Source organism: Gallus gallus, chromosome 3, assembly GCF_016699485.2.
Source record: "Gallus gallus isolate bGalGal1 chromosome 3, bGalGal1.mat.broiler.GRCg7b, whole genome shotgun sequence".
NCBI lineage: Eukaryota > Metazoa > Chordata > Aves > Galliformes > Phasianidae > Gallus > Gallus gallus.
Genome location: NC_052534.1, coordinates 102,110,150 through 102,127,242, shown reverse-complemented (window position 1 = coordinate 102,127,242; position 17,093 = coordinate 102,110,150). Strand labels below are relative to the sequence as shown.

The window sequence follows — 17,093 nt, the reverse complement described above, 5'->3', positions numbered from 1 at the left end:
TATGGGGCAATAGTTATGGTAGAGAACAATTAGTTACAGGGTGAAGTTCTCATCTGTTTCTTTATCCTCTTCCTTGCATAAAAATGGAAACAAAGATGGTGGAGTTCCCACTTAATTATTCCCCTCCACGTTAATGAACGCTTAGCTTGGAAAACCAATTTCCTCCATAAATTTCAAGATTCTTACAGACAACGCTGTCTTTTAGTGCTTGCATTTAAAGAACTTCCACTTACAGAAAAGCATGTAATTATGTCTTTGCTATTAACTATTCTACAAAAAGATAAACGTTATTTAAACCTGCTGCAAATTCTAAAGACCAAAGAGTTTTCATAACCAGGTCATTTTAAATGAAAAAAATTAAAAAAAAAATCAAGATTAGTCAATTCCATGCTACTTAAAAAATAAAGTCAGGTAGATGATAAATTTAACTTCAGAAAATTCCATCACTTCATGAAAGAATTCAGCATTATGTTGCTAAATCTTATACTATATGCGATATTTTCCCCCACAGAATTAAGACTTAGCTTCCTCAGATCAGCTTGAGAAACTTTTCAATGCAAGAATTATCTATGAAAAGAACCAAAAAATAATTTGGATTATTTTCTTTTTGTAGAAATGGCTTCTTAAGCAGATAACTTCTTTTGTCTTCACAATCTTCAGTTCAAAGTTAATGCAAAGTCTCCACCTGGTGGCAAATCATATTATGGTGAAAGAGAAACATTTTGCTACCTGTTCAATACACTCTTCCAATCAATCCCCTATTCAGTCAAGCTACTCTTTCAACTTATTACCATTAAATAAGGCAAAAATAAAATAAAATGAGATGTAGATACATTTACATCCCCACTTTACCAGGTTTTTCATGATATTCACAAATACCTTCCAGGTCTGTAATTTTGCACTGTCATTCTGACACTATTTTGTCAAGTTTTGTTACTCCTTTTTGATACGTACAACCCTGGAGGAGCTCAAACACCTGGAGAAAAAGAGGGCCATACATAATACAAGCTGAAAAAAACTCTACAAATCTCCTGTAGAAAATGAGAATTTCACAGCTCATTTGGAGAAAAGAAATTGAATCCCATCCGAGATAAAGAGAAAACAACACAACGATAACTAAGGGGAGAACAGTTCATAAGGTCCTAAAATTAAGCCGCTAGTATCACTGGAAGTGGAAAAATCTTATCACAATTTTAAAGAAATCAGTTTGTGGATTCCCATTTGCCATGCATGATGGCTGAGCAGTCACTTCATAGTGTTGCATTGGATGATGTTACACCATCTGTACTCCAGGACTGACCAAAAGAAAAAAAAAAAAAATCCAATTAAGAATTTAAAAAACTCATCATCACTGTTAAAATGTACCATAAACCATAGTTTTTTTCTTGCTGAAAGCATTACAACTATTCTGCAAACTTAATAATATTTTATTTCCAGTAGCAACTTAATCTTCTTTCTCTTTAAATCTTCTTTGAAATATTCTATTCTTATGCATGATCCAGCTCTTCATCATGAACTTTCAGCATCCCTGGTCACCTAAATTCACCACTAGCAGAACTACTCCTCTATTTTAACAGGGACAAAAATAACAACAGGCCATAATCACCATGACAGGTTTGGATTCGATGATGTGAAATTAAACGAATGCCTATACACCCCCTTTGCCAGATACTGTGGATTCATACTGCAGAACTGTAAACTTAGAGCTTATTGGTCCTTTATTAATTTTGAGAGTTTTGTACCCTGAGCACTTCCACACACATAAAAAAAACACAACCAAGTAGAATAGACTAATGCAAATTTGCTCTTTATGCAAAATCCCATATCCACTCCAGAGGAAACCACCTCCTTTCAAGGAAGTAGACAGCACAGCCTGTCAACTCAGGCTGCTGTAGATGTCTTCTGATGTGGGGCTCCTACAGCCTTTTCTTTTGGGACTGTTCCACTTTCTGTGAAATACCTACATAGCCACTGAGGTAGAGAATAACATACAACAAATATACCTGGATTGCCACAGTGCAACTTTAAGATAAACCTCCAAGCTCCCTCATATACTCATCCAAACCACAAACCACGTAGTACAGAAAGAGGAGCACCTATAAAATATTCTCATCTAAGAATGAATAAGACTTTCCTAGATGCACTGCATAACAGAATAAATTATTTCAGAAGCAAAAAATACCTCTGAGGTCATCTCCTTCAGCCTCACAGGAAACAACCTAAGCTTGTTCCCTTCAGGCACTTTATCTAATCTAGTTTTAAATAAGACATATAATGAGGCTTCTACAGCTTCCCCTGGGAACTTATTCTACAGTCTAATAGAACTAATTATCAGGAAGTTTAAATTATTTTTTAACTTCCTCCTATTACTTCTAGTTATATATATTTCATACAGTAAAACTTTTTCTGAAATACAGTAAATAGACTTTTTTTTAAAGAAAATCACTACCACTGTTAGCAAGCTCACAGATTTCAAAGTTTCCTTTCACAAAGGAATTTATTTCTGATGAAAAGTTACAAGGTAAGATCTGAGCAAACAATTCAATTCTCTGCTTATATATATGAAACAGAAATAACAACACTAATGTAACCCACTCTAGAATGTGTTACTGGTACTAAGGAGCTCCGTCAGGTGAGCACCTATTTCCTTATACTGAAAACCCCCTTGTTAAAAGAGACTTGGAGTATGCTTAAAAGTGAAAAGGGGCAAAAACTTGCCATACAATTATAACTGCCTGGATGGAATGAGCAGTCATTGATGAAACAAGCTCCCAGTTTGTTATGAATTTATTAAGGAATGGAAAATCCATGGCCTCACCAGGACAACTGTGCCAGAGCTCAGCCGGTCTCACTGTAAGTCTTAGGCATCCCTCCACTGCAACTGTGTGCGTCTAGTTTGCTAATTCAACATTCCTCAAGCATCCTCCTTAAATATGGAAAATATCAATTTTGGGGGAGAAAAAAAAGAAAAAAAAAGATAGCAATGGGCTTAATTTTAAAAATACATCAAAATAATTTGAAAGAAAAATAACAGCGTGAATTAAGGCACATGGACTAAGCTTAATAAATTCTTTCAGTTGGCATTAGGCAGAACTGTAGTTGTTTTATAAAAACTCCCTATTTAGCAGCTTTTCCATTCCCTCCTCTTGAAACTGTTTCACCGTGGATAAGTAAACAAATAGGTAATAGCATCAAGGCTTTAGAATACTATCTAGTCCTGTGCCCAGCAGCTAGGCTACGAACCATACCTTTTGTCCAAAGAATCCCAAGTGCCTTGCTACACACAGAATGTTCCCTCTTCTTAATAAAGAAGAAAACATCACGCAGAAGCTTTTACTATGCTGTGGTTTAGTAGGAATTTATTCTCAGAACTCCTAGTACCTGATCAAGTGCTGTAAACAGTGCATTGCACATCACTGGAAAAATGAACATTACCTTCTTATGTGGTGGATGTTTTATGAATGACTGCTCACTATGAGTGATTTATAGACACGTAGCTCAGGAAAATAACACTGCATTGACAGAATTGCTCGTTTATACACCACATCAAAAACCAAGCTCTAAAAAAACATTAAGTTTACAATATATCCTTATTGTTTTCCCATTCAGTACGCAGATCAAATGCCACATCATCCAGACTTTTCCCTGGACACTTTACAGGAAGCCTTGGCACTCCTCCAGGTATCTGTTTTTGGGACAGTAAACCCAAAGGTCAGGTTCTGAGTCCTTCGTTGGGTCTAGTAGCATAGAGCTTTTGCTGTGACTTCCTTACATGCACCAAGTAAGGTATGCTGAGTTTCAGCCAATTCTAGATGGCCAGCTGTCAGTGCAGACTCCACAGTCCATGCCATAACAAGAGGCAGGTGCTTCAGGACACACTCTAAATGATCCATGAGCCAAAAGGGAGATACACCTCAAAGACCCAATCTGAAACACAGAGTACAGGCACCTGAGACGTGGCCATACTACAGCCATCTTACACCGCAGGCAGGTGGTTTTAGCATCCCATAGCTCCTCATGAAGTCAGAAGCCCAATTTGTCTCATAATGAAGTTCTATCTCAAAACACAAAAGCAAGCTTTTTTTTTTTTTCTCTCCCCACTATTTCTTTCAGGTACGCAGTTTATTCACAGAGCTATCAGTCATTTGAGTTCCCTTGCTGGAAGCAGCCTACTCTGTGGAAAAGGATCCAAGATTAATGAGGGAAAATCAAGAGTGTAAAACACAGGAAACACGACCGGATTATGAAAGTCCTGTGTCTGCTCCCACAGTTGTTTCATCAAGAAGTGTTTCATATACAGACACCTAAGAATTCATTTGAGCATAGGCTTTCCCCTGCCCAAGGAATAACTTAGCTCCTAGACTTGGCTCCTGTGGCTAGAGAGACATAACGTGGCTCTTTAATACTTTTGTTCAGTAAAACAGCTTCAAGGGGGTAAGTAGGAGACTTACAGCCTGAAAGTGGGAAATCAGAGATGAAGGTCTGAACCCTTGGAGGCAAAACAGGGAATACTGGTTTAATGCAAAGGTAAGTGAAATTCCACATTGTATGGTATGTCAGATTAGAGGAGATCAGTGGTTTCATGGCTTGAAAGAAAATGAACATAATTAAAAAGCTTGATCATATATTATGTATTAAGTTCAAGCTCCTGTGAATCAGGGTGATTATACACTAAAGAATTAATCAGAATCAAAGTCTGTCAAAGTGTTTTCACTCTTAACACCTTGGTATTCCTTTAAAGTAGAAAAAATATACTGAACTCATTTAAAAACCACTTTTATTCCATTTCCTTTTATTTGCAGCATAATCATTCCACAGAAATGAGTCTAGTCATATTTGAGGGTCACACAGTTGGATTCCTGATGTTTACTGCTCGCTACAAAATTACGCTGCAGCGACAATTTTAATTCCTTCATTATGCAGATCTAGACGTGGCAGTCCTAGAAACATTCTTATTAAAACTGCAGGTATAATCAAGACAGCTCTCCCTAAAGTCAGTTCAGAGCCGGATAAATGTTGTCATCATTTTTTCCATAATATTTATTATTATGAAATAACAATAAAATGCAATCTCTTCCTCAAGAGAAAGAAATGAGATTTTTCAAACGTCTAAATAATAAGAAATAGAAATGTACTGGGAATCAGTGGGAACGTGTATTTGTAAGTGCCATGTCATATCCAGTCTAAACATAGTACCTATATATCTATGGAAATCAGGAATCTGGGATACATTCTTGTATCAGACCTCCTCTAAAATATCATCTACTTTTTTTCCCCCCCTATCAATTTTTCTCTGAACAAATGCAGCAAGATCACTGCTTCAGGGAAATTTAAGAAAGGAATAAGCATTCTGAAAACACCTACCCAGAACAACGTGTGCATGCTCAGAACCAGCAGATGTCAGTGCAGCCTAAACATGGTTCATGAGAAACGAGCTGCCTCTTCAAAAACTCAGAAATCCTCATCACCATTAGTCTTTAAGAGGCGTTGTCACCACAAACATCTCCTACATTAATCCAAAAGATTCAAAAAATTGCAAACAAGTGTTTCCCACTACCCCAACATGCTGAATTACTGTCATTACTGGATCTGTCAATGAGGATGTCACCGTGCAAAACAGGGCTTCAGAATCCAAGTTTGCTTAGCGAACAATTATGGCAGTGTATTTGGCAGTTTGAACAGTCTCCCCAGTTCCACATGCTTGACCAAAAACAAGGAAGCAACTGCTAACCTCACACTACGTGGTGCTCAGTGACCCGTCCAGGATCACTTCCCCTCAAAGAAAGAAGCACATCTTGCTTTTCCCCTACTATCCAGCCACGAGCATTCAAAAGATGCAAGTACATCAGGCCCACCTTTCTATCTGAGAGCTGAAACTGGCCAGCAGAACCAGAATTTGTGAATGCAAATAACAGGAAGAGGCATCAGAGAAAAGTAACAGCTTGCAACAACTGTAATTGCTTCCTTAGGACATCAGTCTACACAAGGAAAAACTCCATACAGAAACATTAAAAAAAAACCCAAACATTAAGACAGACTAAATAACAATATTATTAAACACCTAAAAACAATGTTGAGCCCAAAATGAAAAGTTAGAAAGCACAAGTATAACAGTTCACAATACTTTGCAGCCACTATCAATAATTAACAGCAATGTCTGAGGCTCTTTTGCATCTATCAGTTTGCTTTTATAGAAGAGTACATCATTCATGCTTCACATTCATATTTCATTTCTTATATCTTCATTTGCAAACTTGTAAAATGTTCACAAAGTCAGCATTAAAACCTAAATTCATGCCTGAAAGCCAAAACAGCTGTGGTTCCTGGACCATTCAAACATCCAGAAACTAGTGTGTCTTGTCAATACTCCTGGATAACCATCCCATGTCTTCATTAAAACTCTTTCCCCTTCTGGCTGCCTCTATTCCTAAATGATCTCTCTGGGGATGGGGCATCTGCTGCTCCTCTGTGTTCAGCCTGTCCCAGCACCACACCACCCTCCCAGTGAAAAATTTCCCTGAAACCTGATCTAGATCACCCCTCTTATACTTTAAAACTGTTCCTCCTTGTCCTGTCACTAACTACATAGGTAACAAGTTGATTTCCTCTCCTGCTTATGAGCTCTCCTAAGTACTGGAAGGGCACAATGAGATCTCCTTGGGAGTCTTCTTTTCTGCAGGCTGAACAAGCGCAGCTCCCTCAGCCTTTCTTCACAGGAGAGGTGTTCCCACCCTCTCGTCATCTCCATGGCCCTCTTCCGGACCAGTTACAACAGCTCCACATCCCTTCGGCACTGGGGCACCCAGTGACACACAGGCACAGTACACCAGATGGGGCTTCACCAAGGCAGAGTGGGACCAATGCCTCCCTGCCCTGCTGGAAACAGAGTTTAAATACTCAGCAGTGTAGAATCTTTAATGCAAAGCATTTCTCAAAGCAACCCCATCCAACTCTAGAAAACTCACATTATAATGTGTACCTCTCTTTCATATAAGGCCTAGCTTCCTTTGTAAAGCAAGCCAATGAGGGCATACCTTACCAACACAGAACAGTCCAGATGAAGAGTGACATTCATCTCATGCTATGAAGTTTTACAAGTGAGCAGGCAGAAAAGCTGCACCATTTGTACAGCAGTCAAAAACAAACCTTGAATCAGGATAGATACAATAATCCACTCAACTACTGCTGGCCTAGAGGGCAAGGAACTTAGGCAAGGCATGTTGCACACAGAAGATAAGCATATTTTATTCATATCAAAAAGGCAGAACACTGAATATATCAACATACAGATATTTCAATTCCATGTAACTGGTTCTTTATCACTCTTACATAAGTAAAAAAAAAAAAAAGAATCAATGTCATGTACAAACAAGTAATTTACAGAAAAAATACCAAGGAATACCACTAAATGATAAGCAGTAGTTTCCAGTTGTGTTTTACCAAATTGAAGTAATATTTTTCACCCAGAATTACACTTGCTAAAAAGCAGAAGGGGAAAGTCATCTATGCCCCCATATCTTTCTTCTAAGTAGAATTTTCTCTCAACTACACCACAAGTATAGTCCATCCTTTAAAAAAAAAAAAAAGTGCTGTTATGTCTGAAGTTGAGGGCAGGGGAAGTGCTCATTAAAGAAACAAGACGAGAAAAAAATCCATAGTTGGCATCCCAGTAACAACTGTAATATAACCCTATGATGCCCTTCTTGAAAGTTAGTAACATCGAATGGCCGAAGTCCCCTAATTTCTCAGGTACTGTATAATCCTGAAAATACTTTATTATTTCGTTTTTAACTTAAGCAGCTTGGTTATCAGTCCTTCAGAAGAGAAACTACTACCTCAAACTAGACTCATTATGCATTGAAAATAAAAGACAGAGTCTCACAAATACACCTAGTGTGCAATCTGCATAAATCAGAAAGATTTTAAATCACTGTCATTACCAGGCTCCATTTTGTAACAACAGATAAGCACTGATGTACAAACACATCCAAATTAAACAGGTATATTTTACATTATTAAAAATCAAATTTAAAAATATGTAGGCTGCATATGAACACTACACAAACAGAACTGCCATTTAAGTACCCAGGTGATCTTTCAAAACACAAAGACAAGATGTGCTGTTAGAACTGAGTGATAACCAGAAACTAGAACCACAGTTCATTAACCCTTAGAACAACCACACAGAGGCATTTGAACTAAGTACCGCCTGGCACTACAGTGAGGTTAGTCTCAACAAAGTAAATAGAAAGCTGAGTTTTTCTTATGCAGCAGTTATTCTTCTAAACCTGCAGTTCAGTTATTACTGAAGTTCTCTTTCAATTTCACACCACTGTCATTACAGACTGGGGTTTATCAGAATCACAGCCAGTGCTTCTGGGAGTACCCTAGGAGAAATCAATTTTACTTTTAATGTCATCACACTGCTGAAAACTTTCTTCACACTGTAGTCTGGATGTACTTTTCTTTCAGTCTTACATGAACTCAGATCTTTTACTGGTGACATATCAGCACCTTCTCTATCAGACCCTATTTTTGAAGCTTTATCACAAATAGTCCCATGCTTCAGATTCTTTTTTGTTTACTTTTTTTTTCCCCTGGTGGAAGTAAAGCAAAGACGTGTTTGGTTTAATTATAATCTAGTTCACAAATTCTACTACAATTAGAATTTGTCTTTGGTTGCAAATGCATTTTGGCTGATTGATTTCTACCAGCTGGAGTAAGGCTGCACCCACTTGTAGAGTAGACTGCGTGGCCAGCAGCAACTAAGGAATGAGCTAAATTACTCCCCTCATACAGAACGTCAACCTCTAATCTCATTCCAGAGCCATAGTGGTTAAAATGAAATATCAGACCTGGTTTACCAAGAAGTTCTTGAAACAGAAGTTTGGCTTCACTACTCCAGTATTCCCCTGCAGCAGGAACCATACCATGCAAAGAGCAAGAGTATGCCAAGCGTGGTAAGTAAGACAGAGCTTCTGGGATAACTTTAAGTTTATGGATGGCTGAATAGGGGATGCTTTTCAGAAAGCCATAATCAATAAATCTAAGAACAACAGACTGGCTTGTGACTTCACTAATCTCTGCCCTGTTCCACTGTGCTTCTAGTCCAAACTGGATCAAGCAGCTGGTACCAGGGGCTACAAATTCTTCAGGCAAAACAGGCAAGTTCTCAGGAACAACAGAGAGCAGCGAAGTCAACTTCTTCATGCAGTCAAATGTGTCTTCAAATTGGACACAGAAATTTGAAGGATCAGTAACCATAGTTGCAAACCCAGGATACCTTCTGCCACTTTGCAGAGGTGCCCAGGTGATTGAATTTATCCTGACATACTTAGTGAACTCCTTACAGACCACATTCCTGGATCTTTCCAACCCAATAGTCTGACAAAGACTTGAAGGCTGATCCAAATACTCAAGAAGCAGAAATTCCCCTATTAAAATTTCTACTTCCCAGATATGAGAGGATTCCAAATATCTCAGAAACAAGATCCTTATTTCACTATTTAGGAGTGCATTTACTACAGGGACAAATGGAATATTCTGTTTTTTAAACCAAACCCATTCACAAAACACAGCTTGTTTAGGAATGCTTTTAATCTCATTACTGAGAATCTTTGCATTATTTAAGGACACCACCTCACAGTTGCCATAATCTATGAAATAAACCAGCATTAACTTCTCCCTGATAAACATCTTTATCACTTTTGAGCGATACCACTTCAAGTTCCTTTCAGATTTTGTCATGCACTCCAACCCTTCTTCAATGTTTTCCACTGTAAGCATACCACTTACTTGTGCTTCTTTGACCAGCATTACGTTTAAGTCATTTAATATTTGCAAATTTCTAACTAACTGTACATAGAATTCTCCACCCACTGAAATATTCATTATTTCTGCTCTTTCTACTTGTTCAGAATTCAGGTCTTGAGGAGGGATATCTAAGTGTGTTCCAGAACTACTTTTCATCTCAGCAGTACAATCTTCCCTTTGATCCCCTAAGCCATTCATAGACATCCCATCTTGAGGATTATCATTTGTAACCTGAATTTGTTTTGGCATACTTTCCCAATTATGCACTGCTTTGTTTTGCAATCCTGTCTTGCCTTTTCTCTGCTGAAGGTCATACGACAAAGACTTCCCATCACAAATTATATCCACTTCCCACTGCTCTCCATGTTGTTCTGTGAGCTTGCAAGTGACTGGCTTACCATTTATTTTGCTTAGAAAATAGGAAGTAGCTTCATCAGTCCAGCTTTCATCAGGAGTTTTTACTTTGCTAAGGAAACAGTGAATGCTGAGCCTCGGAAAAGTTAACAGCTTTCTTCGAATTCCACAGATTTTGGAAGGGCTTACAACTGCTGTATTACCATAGTCAATGAACTCAACCTCATATGAGTTTCCTGATTTCAGAGCTTTTATAACTGCCCTGTAGTAAAAACTGTCAGCAGCATGCTCTGCTAAAATGAGATCCCCTACCCTGAGCTCACCTAAGCCAGTTTCATGATGGGTATTCACCACACTTTCATTTAATTCTTCTTCTAGTTGAATTATTAAGTTTTCATCCTCCACAAACTGAATGTAGAAACTCGATGGATTATTTATGTGAGAAATATATACTTCCACTTCAGAATTCACCTGAATATCACGTGGAGGAAGACTAGTTAATTCAGAAACATTCTGATTACTCCTTCTCTGCTGACCTGTATTAGTTTGTCGCTCAGTACAAGATTCAGAGGGAGCATTTATAGCTATTCTGTTCAAGTCTGAAGGATGACACTGTGATAGAGAAGCAGGCTTTCCATCCAGAGGTTTCTCTCTGTGTTCCAGAACAGTACAGACAGTTTTTGGAAAATCTGGCTCTTCACTGTTCTCAGAACTTAATGGTCTGGAGGAATCACTGTGCAGTTTATCTGTGCTACCACCAGCTTGCTCTTCATCTCTAAAATCCTGTTCTGCATCTGTCTGGCAATACTTAAGTACATGACGTGCTGGTTTAGTTTTCAATTCAATTCTTCCATGATTTTTAGCATTTCCTTCATTAACTTTTTTGTCACCTTTCCCATGATGCATCACTCTGTGACTTCCAACAAATTTTTCTGTATAATCTGCAACAACTGCCAATTCCTCCAATATTTTCTCTTCAATTTTCTGACCCACTTGGAGCTGCTTATCATACAACTCCACAACAATCTGGCCATTTGATTCTCTGGATACAATCACAGCCCTCAGCAGTTTACCAAGGAAAGTCTCCTCAAACCATCTAATAACACCAGCTGGAACATTTTTCTCCCTGAAATCTGACAGGCAGCATTTAATAGCTTGCATGGGTGTGAATATAAGGTCAGTGGCAGAGTCTGGAAGAGGCATCACCTGGTCCCTCTCTGTCATCTGCTTATTTCCAAAGTCCACGAAGTCAGCATACAAATAAGACGTTGATTTCATAGGAGAGACCAAAGCTCTATAAAAGAGACCATCTTCAAAATATCTAGCTATACATAAACGCATGTTGCTAGTGTAACACTTCGTGTGATCTGACAGTTTGCTTGTTTCACTAACCTTCTTCATCAATGCCTCTATAGTTTCAGTGTTTCGATTAAGCTGGCAATAGAATTTTGAAAAGCTATGTATATGAGTTATGTAAATTTCTTCCTCGCTTCCTATTTTTATATTAAAACTTGAGTAGAAAAAACTGTACAGAGAACCCAAAGGTATAAGCCTTTGTAATTCAATACAGTCAGAGTGGTTGAGACCACATTCCCTGAGAAACTCCTCTGTACCAACAAGTGGAGTCTGCAAGTCAACTATATTGCACAGACTGCTTGGACTAAGAAGAACAAGAGCATAGACAGTGCAAGTCAGTGGCCCAACAGAAGCAGAAATGAAGTCTTTAAAATGTCTACACACTTCTTCAGGCCAATTAAATGCATCAGTCTGTAAGGGTACATTTCTAAGGGCACATTGAAACGCTTGACTTTCCAGAGTTAAGAAATCTGGAAGAATAGCCTGAAGATCATTAAGTACAACTCTTTCCCGATAACCATAATCTACAAAAATCACATCAACTTCATTTGGGGATACCTGCTGCACAACAGCTGCTCTGTACCACTTCCCATCTTTGGGACATTTAACAACACAGGCAATCTGTCCAGTTTTGTAAGGATGGGTATGTTCTTTATAGTAGGTCTGGATTTGCTTCATTAAGGTATCTAGCTCTGGTAGTTTATTTTGCAACTGACATGAAAAATCTGCTGGGGAAACACTGTAAGAACACACCACTTCAAAAACAGCTCCTGGTTTAAAAACAAACTCTTTATAATGTATTTCTTCCTCAGGTTCCAATTTATGACTTTCAGAGAGAACATCTTTTCCAAACGAGGATGGTGTAGCAGACTTTCTCAGCACAGAAGGCATACTTAATATTTTTTCCTTTTGAACTACCTGTCTATTTTGTGCTGCACTGTTTTTATAAGTTTTAGAGGTACACCGTGCATTTACGTGCTTTTGTCTAGATCTGCTTTGATTCCGGGCTTGGAATTTTTTGGACACGTTCAGAGCAGAATCTGATCTTTCCCAATATTCTGCATATCCAGCCTGAACCATAAGAGCAGCAACACTGCATTTCTGAGAAGCAATATTATACAACGCATTAACAGTGTATTTGTTGCCATGCTTCCCAATGACCTGAAACATCAGTACTTTGTTAGATACAACCTTTTTGAAGAAATCATTCTCCTTCTTAACCCACATATCATCAACAGGAAAAGTACAAGCAAGTTCACAACACATGGCTAAAGCTGGCAAATCAGAAAACTCTGGAAGCAACATTTTCACATCATAAGAGGGTACTACGTCTGTATTCCCAAAATCCAAAAAATAAACAGTAACATTTACATCAAGCACTTCAGTGACAATACCTCGATAATAATGTCCATCTTTGCTATACCGGGCACAGCACAGTAATCCAGGTTCCGGGTTTTTAAGGACTCTTTCCTCAGCTCCACACTGGTTATACACATCTGCAATATTTTCCGTCAAGGCTTGAAACTCATTCTGATAGGCACACGTTTGAATCCAGAAGTTGGACGGGTTTATGACGTACACCACAAAAGCAGCATGATGAGAATTCATCTGCATTTCTACACGTTTGCAATGACTTGATAAAGACTCACCCCGTTCAGGTAAGCAGTTTTTTGTCTGTCTATTTTCAGACAAATTCTCACATGAATTGTGAGAACTGCGTGTAAAGCACACAGCATGTGCTTTGCAGCTTACACCAATACTGGTGATTTTGTTTTCCAAAGGTGAGACACATAAGGCAGCTCCTTCATTCAACTTTTCTGGATTTTTAGTATCAATTTCAAAATTTTCATCTAGCAATGTAATATAATACAAGTGATCACTGGCATCAAATGAATTAACATAAATACATACTGAATTTTGTCCCGCCAAGGCCTGTATAAATCTCTTCAGCTGAAGTTTTGTTACTGCCTTATCACGATTAGCAAAATAAGACAATGCACACGGGAATGAAATCATTGGTAGTGACATGAACTCTGCTAGAAGCTTCTGAACACAACTAGATGGCACAGCTTCGATGTTACCAAAATCCATAAACCAGACTTCCACAGACAAGTCTGGTAGAAGCTGTCTTATCACTCCTCTATGCCACTGTCCATTTTTCCTTTTAGCAGCACAAAATTGCCCTAAACTATCAGAAAATGTATTAATTTTTGTGCTGGTATCTTCATAATACAAACACATAGCTTCTGTCAAATTTTCCAGCTCTTTTTGCCATTTTTGTATCTGACAGTAAAATTTACTTGGGCTTTCTGCAGCAGTTATTTTTACACTTACCCTACTGTCAGTTGGTAGATTTGGAAAGAGAACATCTGAAAATAACCAGGAGTCTGATGGTTTCTCAGGATTACTACTAAAACTACACAACTCCTGGACTGAACGTTTCTGCTGCAGAAATTGTGGCACTGTCCTGAACTGCGGGGAAAATGCTTTTAACATTTCTACAATAAGACAAAAGGAATCTCTATCCATAAGTTTCCCTAAGTTCAGTTCAAGAACATCGCTGATGATCTTCGGTACTTCAAGAATAAACAACTGGCATGATGTAACAGCTTCCACGTGACCTGTGACCTCTAATCCCACCAGTGATGAAAAATAGTTTATGGCTTTTGGACCCCATTTTTCTCCATGAGGAACTATGTTTGCAAAAATCCCCCAAACTATCATTGGTGGCAGCTGGAAAAATTTATCACAAGCAGAAGCAACATGGACTTCCTCAACCATTACCACTTGTCCAGTGTCTATAAGGAAGGTCTCAAAAAAATGCCCTCTCTTTTCCAGAACTTTTCCTCTAAACCAATTTCCTTCTTTGTCTTCCACCAAACAAGATCCACCAATGTCAACATTATCTTTGGCTTTGAATACATGCTGTATTTCTTGTTGTAGTATGTGGTAGTCAGGTTCACACCCTCCCTTGCGTTCACCCTTGAATGCTATAAGCAAGGATTCTCGACTGCACTCTGTATGAATTATCTTCAGATTCATATCTGCTATGTCTGTTGAGGGAGTTGGAAGCTCCATTCTGTCTGCAAAGAAAAGGAGCAAGATCAGCCTGATAATTATCCATATCTTACTTTATCAACTAATTCCTTGTAGAAACTTTGCTTTCAGGATGTTTTAATAGCATGTTTTCACCGATTCAGCTAAAAATCTATACTAAATATTTAACGTTTACCAATTTCCTCTTTCACTTAACACAATTTTTTTTTCTGTGAAAAAGATATCCAGAAACGTGAAAAAAAACAATCTCTGGAGTTGCTCTTGTGGCTATAGTCTAGTTTCCAAAACAACATATAAGACAGGGAGAAGAAGGGGCAAGACCATGAAAATATTTGTTTCTCTTTGAAGAAAAGTATTTCTGCTAAAAAAAAGTAGAAGACAACTGATATATACAGCCTCTGCTCATCTCACAAAGGTTACTTACACAACAAATTCAAATACTACATTCTCTATGGCAGATTCAGTTCAGAGTCTCACTGTTCTAGACCTGCAGTTACAAGAATTTAACTGCAGAAGTGACTGGACTTTTCCAGTCCGTTCCTTCCTTCTAAATACTGGGATGACAAAGACCCTTCTCATCCTCTTGTTTTAGCGCAAACCATTTCTTCAAATCAGTGACATCTACAGCTTCTGAATTTACTGTTTACTTCTTCTTGCTGCATTACACCATCATGTACAGCAGCAGTATTTGCAAAAATTCTTTAACAGAAGGACAACAGCAGCTCTCAACAAAAGCAGACATAAAGCAGTGGCCTATAATCTGTGGTCAGAAGAAATTTCATCCCTACCATTCAAGTTCTACTCCACCATAAAGCTTAACAGCACACCTTGGGCTGAGGAAGGAAGATATGATGCTATAGACACATGGCTTTTCCAAAAAAGTTAAAAAAAAAAAAAAACACAACCAAACAGACAACACGACTAAAACAAAATCTCTCCGTAAAAGCAGTACCAAACTCAGCTAAGACAAACAGTTTCTTAAGTTCCCCAATTTCTCACCTTTTCCTGTGATAAGAAAAAAAGCTAAACTCCGGTTTGCTTTTTTAAATGAATGGAAACAACCTTACAACCTTCAAAACACATTTCTATCTACCTGACAAAAACGTCTGGTCATAAGGGAGAACCAGAGCTTAGAAGGCACATCACCAATGTTTTGGCACCTTGTTTCTTTCACCCAAACACGTAACAAATGGAAACAATTTTTCATCAGCGCTTTTTTTTGCCAGTTATCATAACCCAAACAACAACATCACACTGCAGCACACCTATTTCTACAGCTTACGAAGCGATCCTTTCCTTCACACTCACCTACCTGACATGGAGTATTCCTTCAGGGCACACTTCACAGAAGGCTCAGTCTCTCTCACAAACCACTCCGCATTTCTCTACAAGAGAACAAGAAGTCGTTAGGAAATGAAATGAGAACTTTAGTTCTCTAAACGCTCCCAGCTCCCCCCAGCTCAGCCCGGGAGGGTATGACAGGGTGCGAGGAACCCACAAAGGTTGACACAGCACCACCATACACACACACACACACAGCCCGACGTGACCACTGAGTACCCGGAAGGCAGAACCCCGTGACAGAGGGAGGGCCCCGCAGCCCGCACGGGGCTCCAGCACCACCCGCAGGCGCCCAGCGGAGCGACGCTGAGCCCACACCGCACCGCTCCCCCCGCGCGGCCGCTGCAGGACGAGACCCCACAGCGAACACCGCCAATCAGAAGCACGAAAACAACGTGTAAGAGCTATTACCTCCACGGAACTGCAGGTCTACGCCACCTCGACGTCGAACGCCAGCAGCAGTACGAAGCCACAACTACACTCTGCCAACCCCCAAAATGGCAGCGGACACACAGCCGCCCCACGCGAGACGAAGGCTCTGCAAGCGTGCAGGGCGGGCCTTAGGGTTGATTGACGGCGGTGCTCAGCCAATCAGCACGGCGCTGGGCGAGAGGTGCCGCCTCCATCCCGTGCTGAGGGCGGGAGGGGTGGAGAGGTGTGGGTTTAAATTTCCTGTTCAGAGTGTAACTCGCTGAGGTGGTCACGATAGATATGCATGGTGTGAAAAGCTGTGTTCCTAAAAAGAGTAGTGAAGCATAGCAACAAGCTGCCTAAAAGGATGGTGGAGTCATCATACCTGGATGTGTTCAAGAACCATGGTTCTGAGGGACATGGTTAATGGGCAAGACTGGTGGCAGGTGGGCAGTTGGATTAAATGATCTTGGTGGTCTTCTCCAACCTCTTGGATTCTGTCATTCTATGAATAAAATGATGTGGAAATGCCCTATGCAGTCCCTCTATGCTATTGTTTTCCCAATTGGTGCTTTTTTCAGCCTCAAAGCCAACATGTTAAGCCAGCCTTGGCTTTCTTCCTGGCAGCATGCATTAAGTTTTCACACCTGTACGTGCCTACAGGCAGCTTCTCATGGAGGCTTTCCTGCATGAGGCATCATGCCCTCCCTAAACACCTGCAACAGTAGGCACAGACTTAAGGAAGGTTCTCCAATCCTGCA

General features: G+C 39.4%; 1 protein-coding gene across 2 annotated transcripts; it reads right to left on the bottom strand.

Annotated features, from left to right (window-relative positions):
* Positions 1 to 7,224: 7,224 nt before the first annotated feature.
* TDRD15 (tudor domain containing 15) lies at positions 7,225 to 16,423 on the bottom strand. Of its 2 annotated transcripts, none has more exons than XM_015285056.4 (3): positions 16,333 to 16,423; positions 15,893 to 15,965; positions 7,225 to 14,606 (listed from the first exon to the last, which is right to left on the bottom strand). In XM_015285056.4, the coding sequence occupies exons 2-3, from the start codon at positions 15,897 to 15,899 to the stop codon at positions 8,629 to 8,631; spliced, it is 5,985 nt and encodes a 1,994-aa protein (XP_015140542.2). In that variant the 5' UTR covers positions 15,900 to 15,965; positions 16,333 to 16,423; the 3' UTR covers positions 7,225 to 8,628. The 2 variants fall into 2 exon arrangements, with proteins under 2 accessions (XP_015140542.2, XP_025005057.2); XM_025149289.3 differs by having other exon boundaries at positions 7,225 to 14,602.
* Between the last annotated feature and the right edge of the window lie 670 nt (positions 16,424 to 17,093).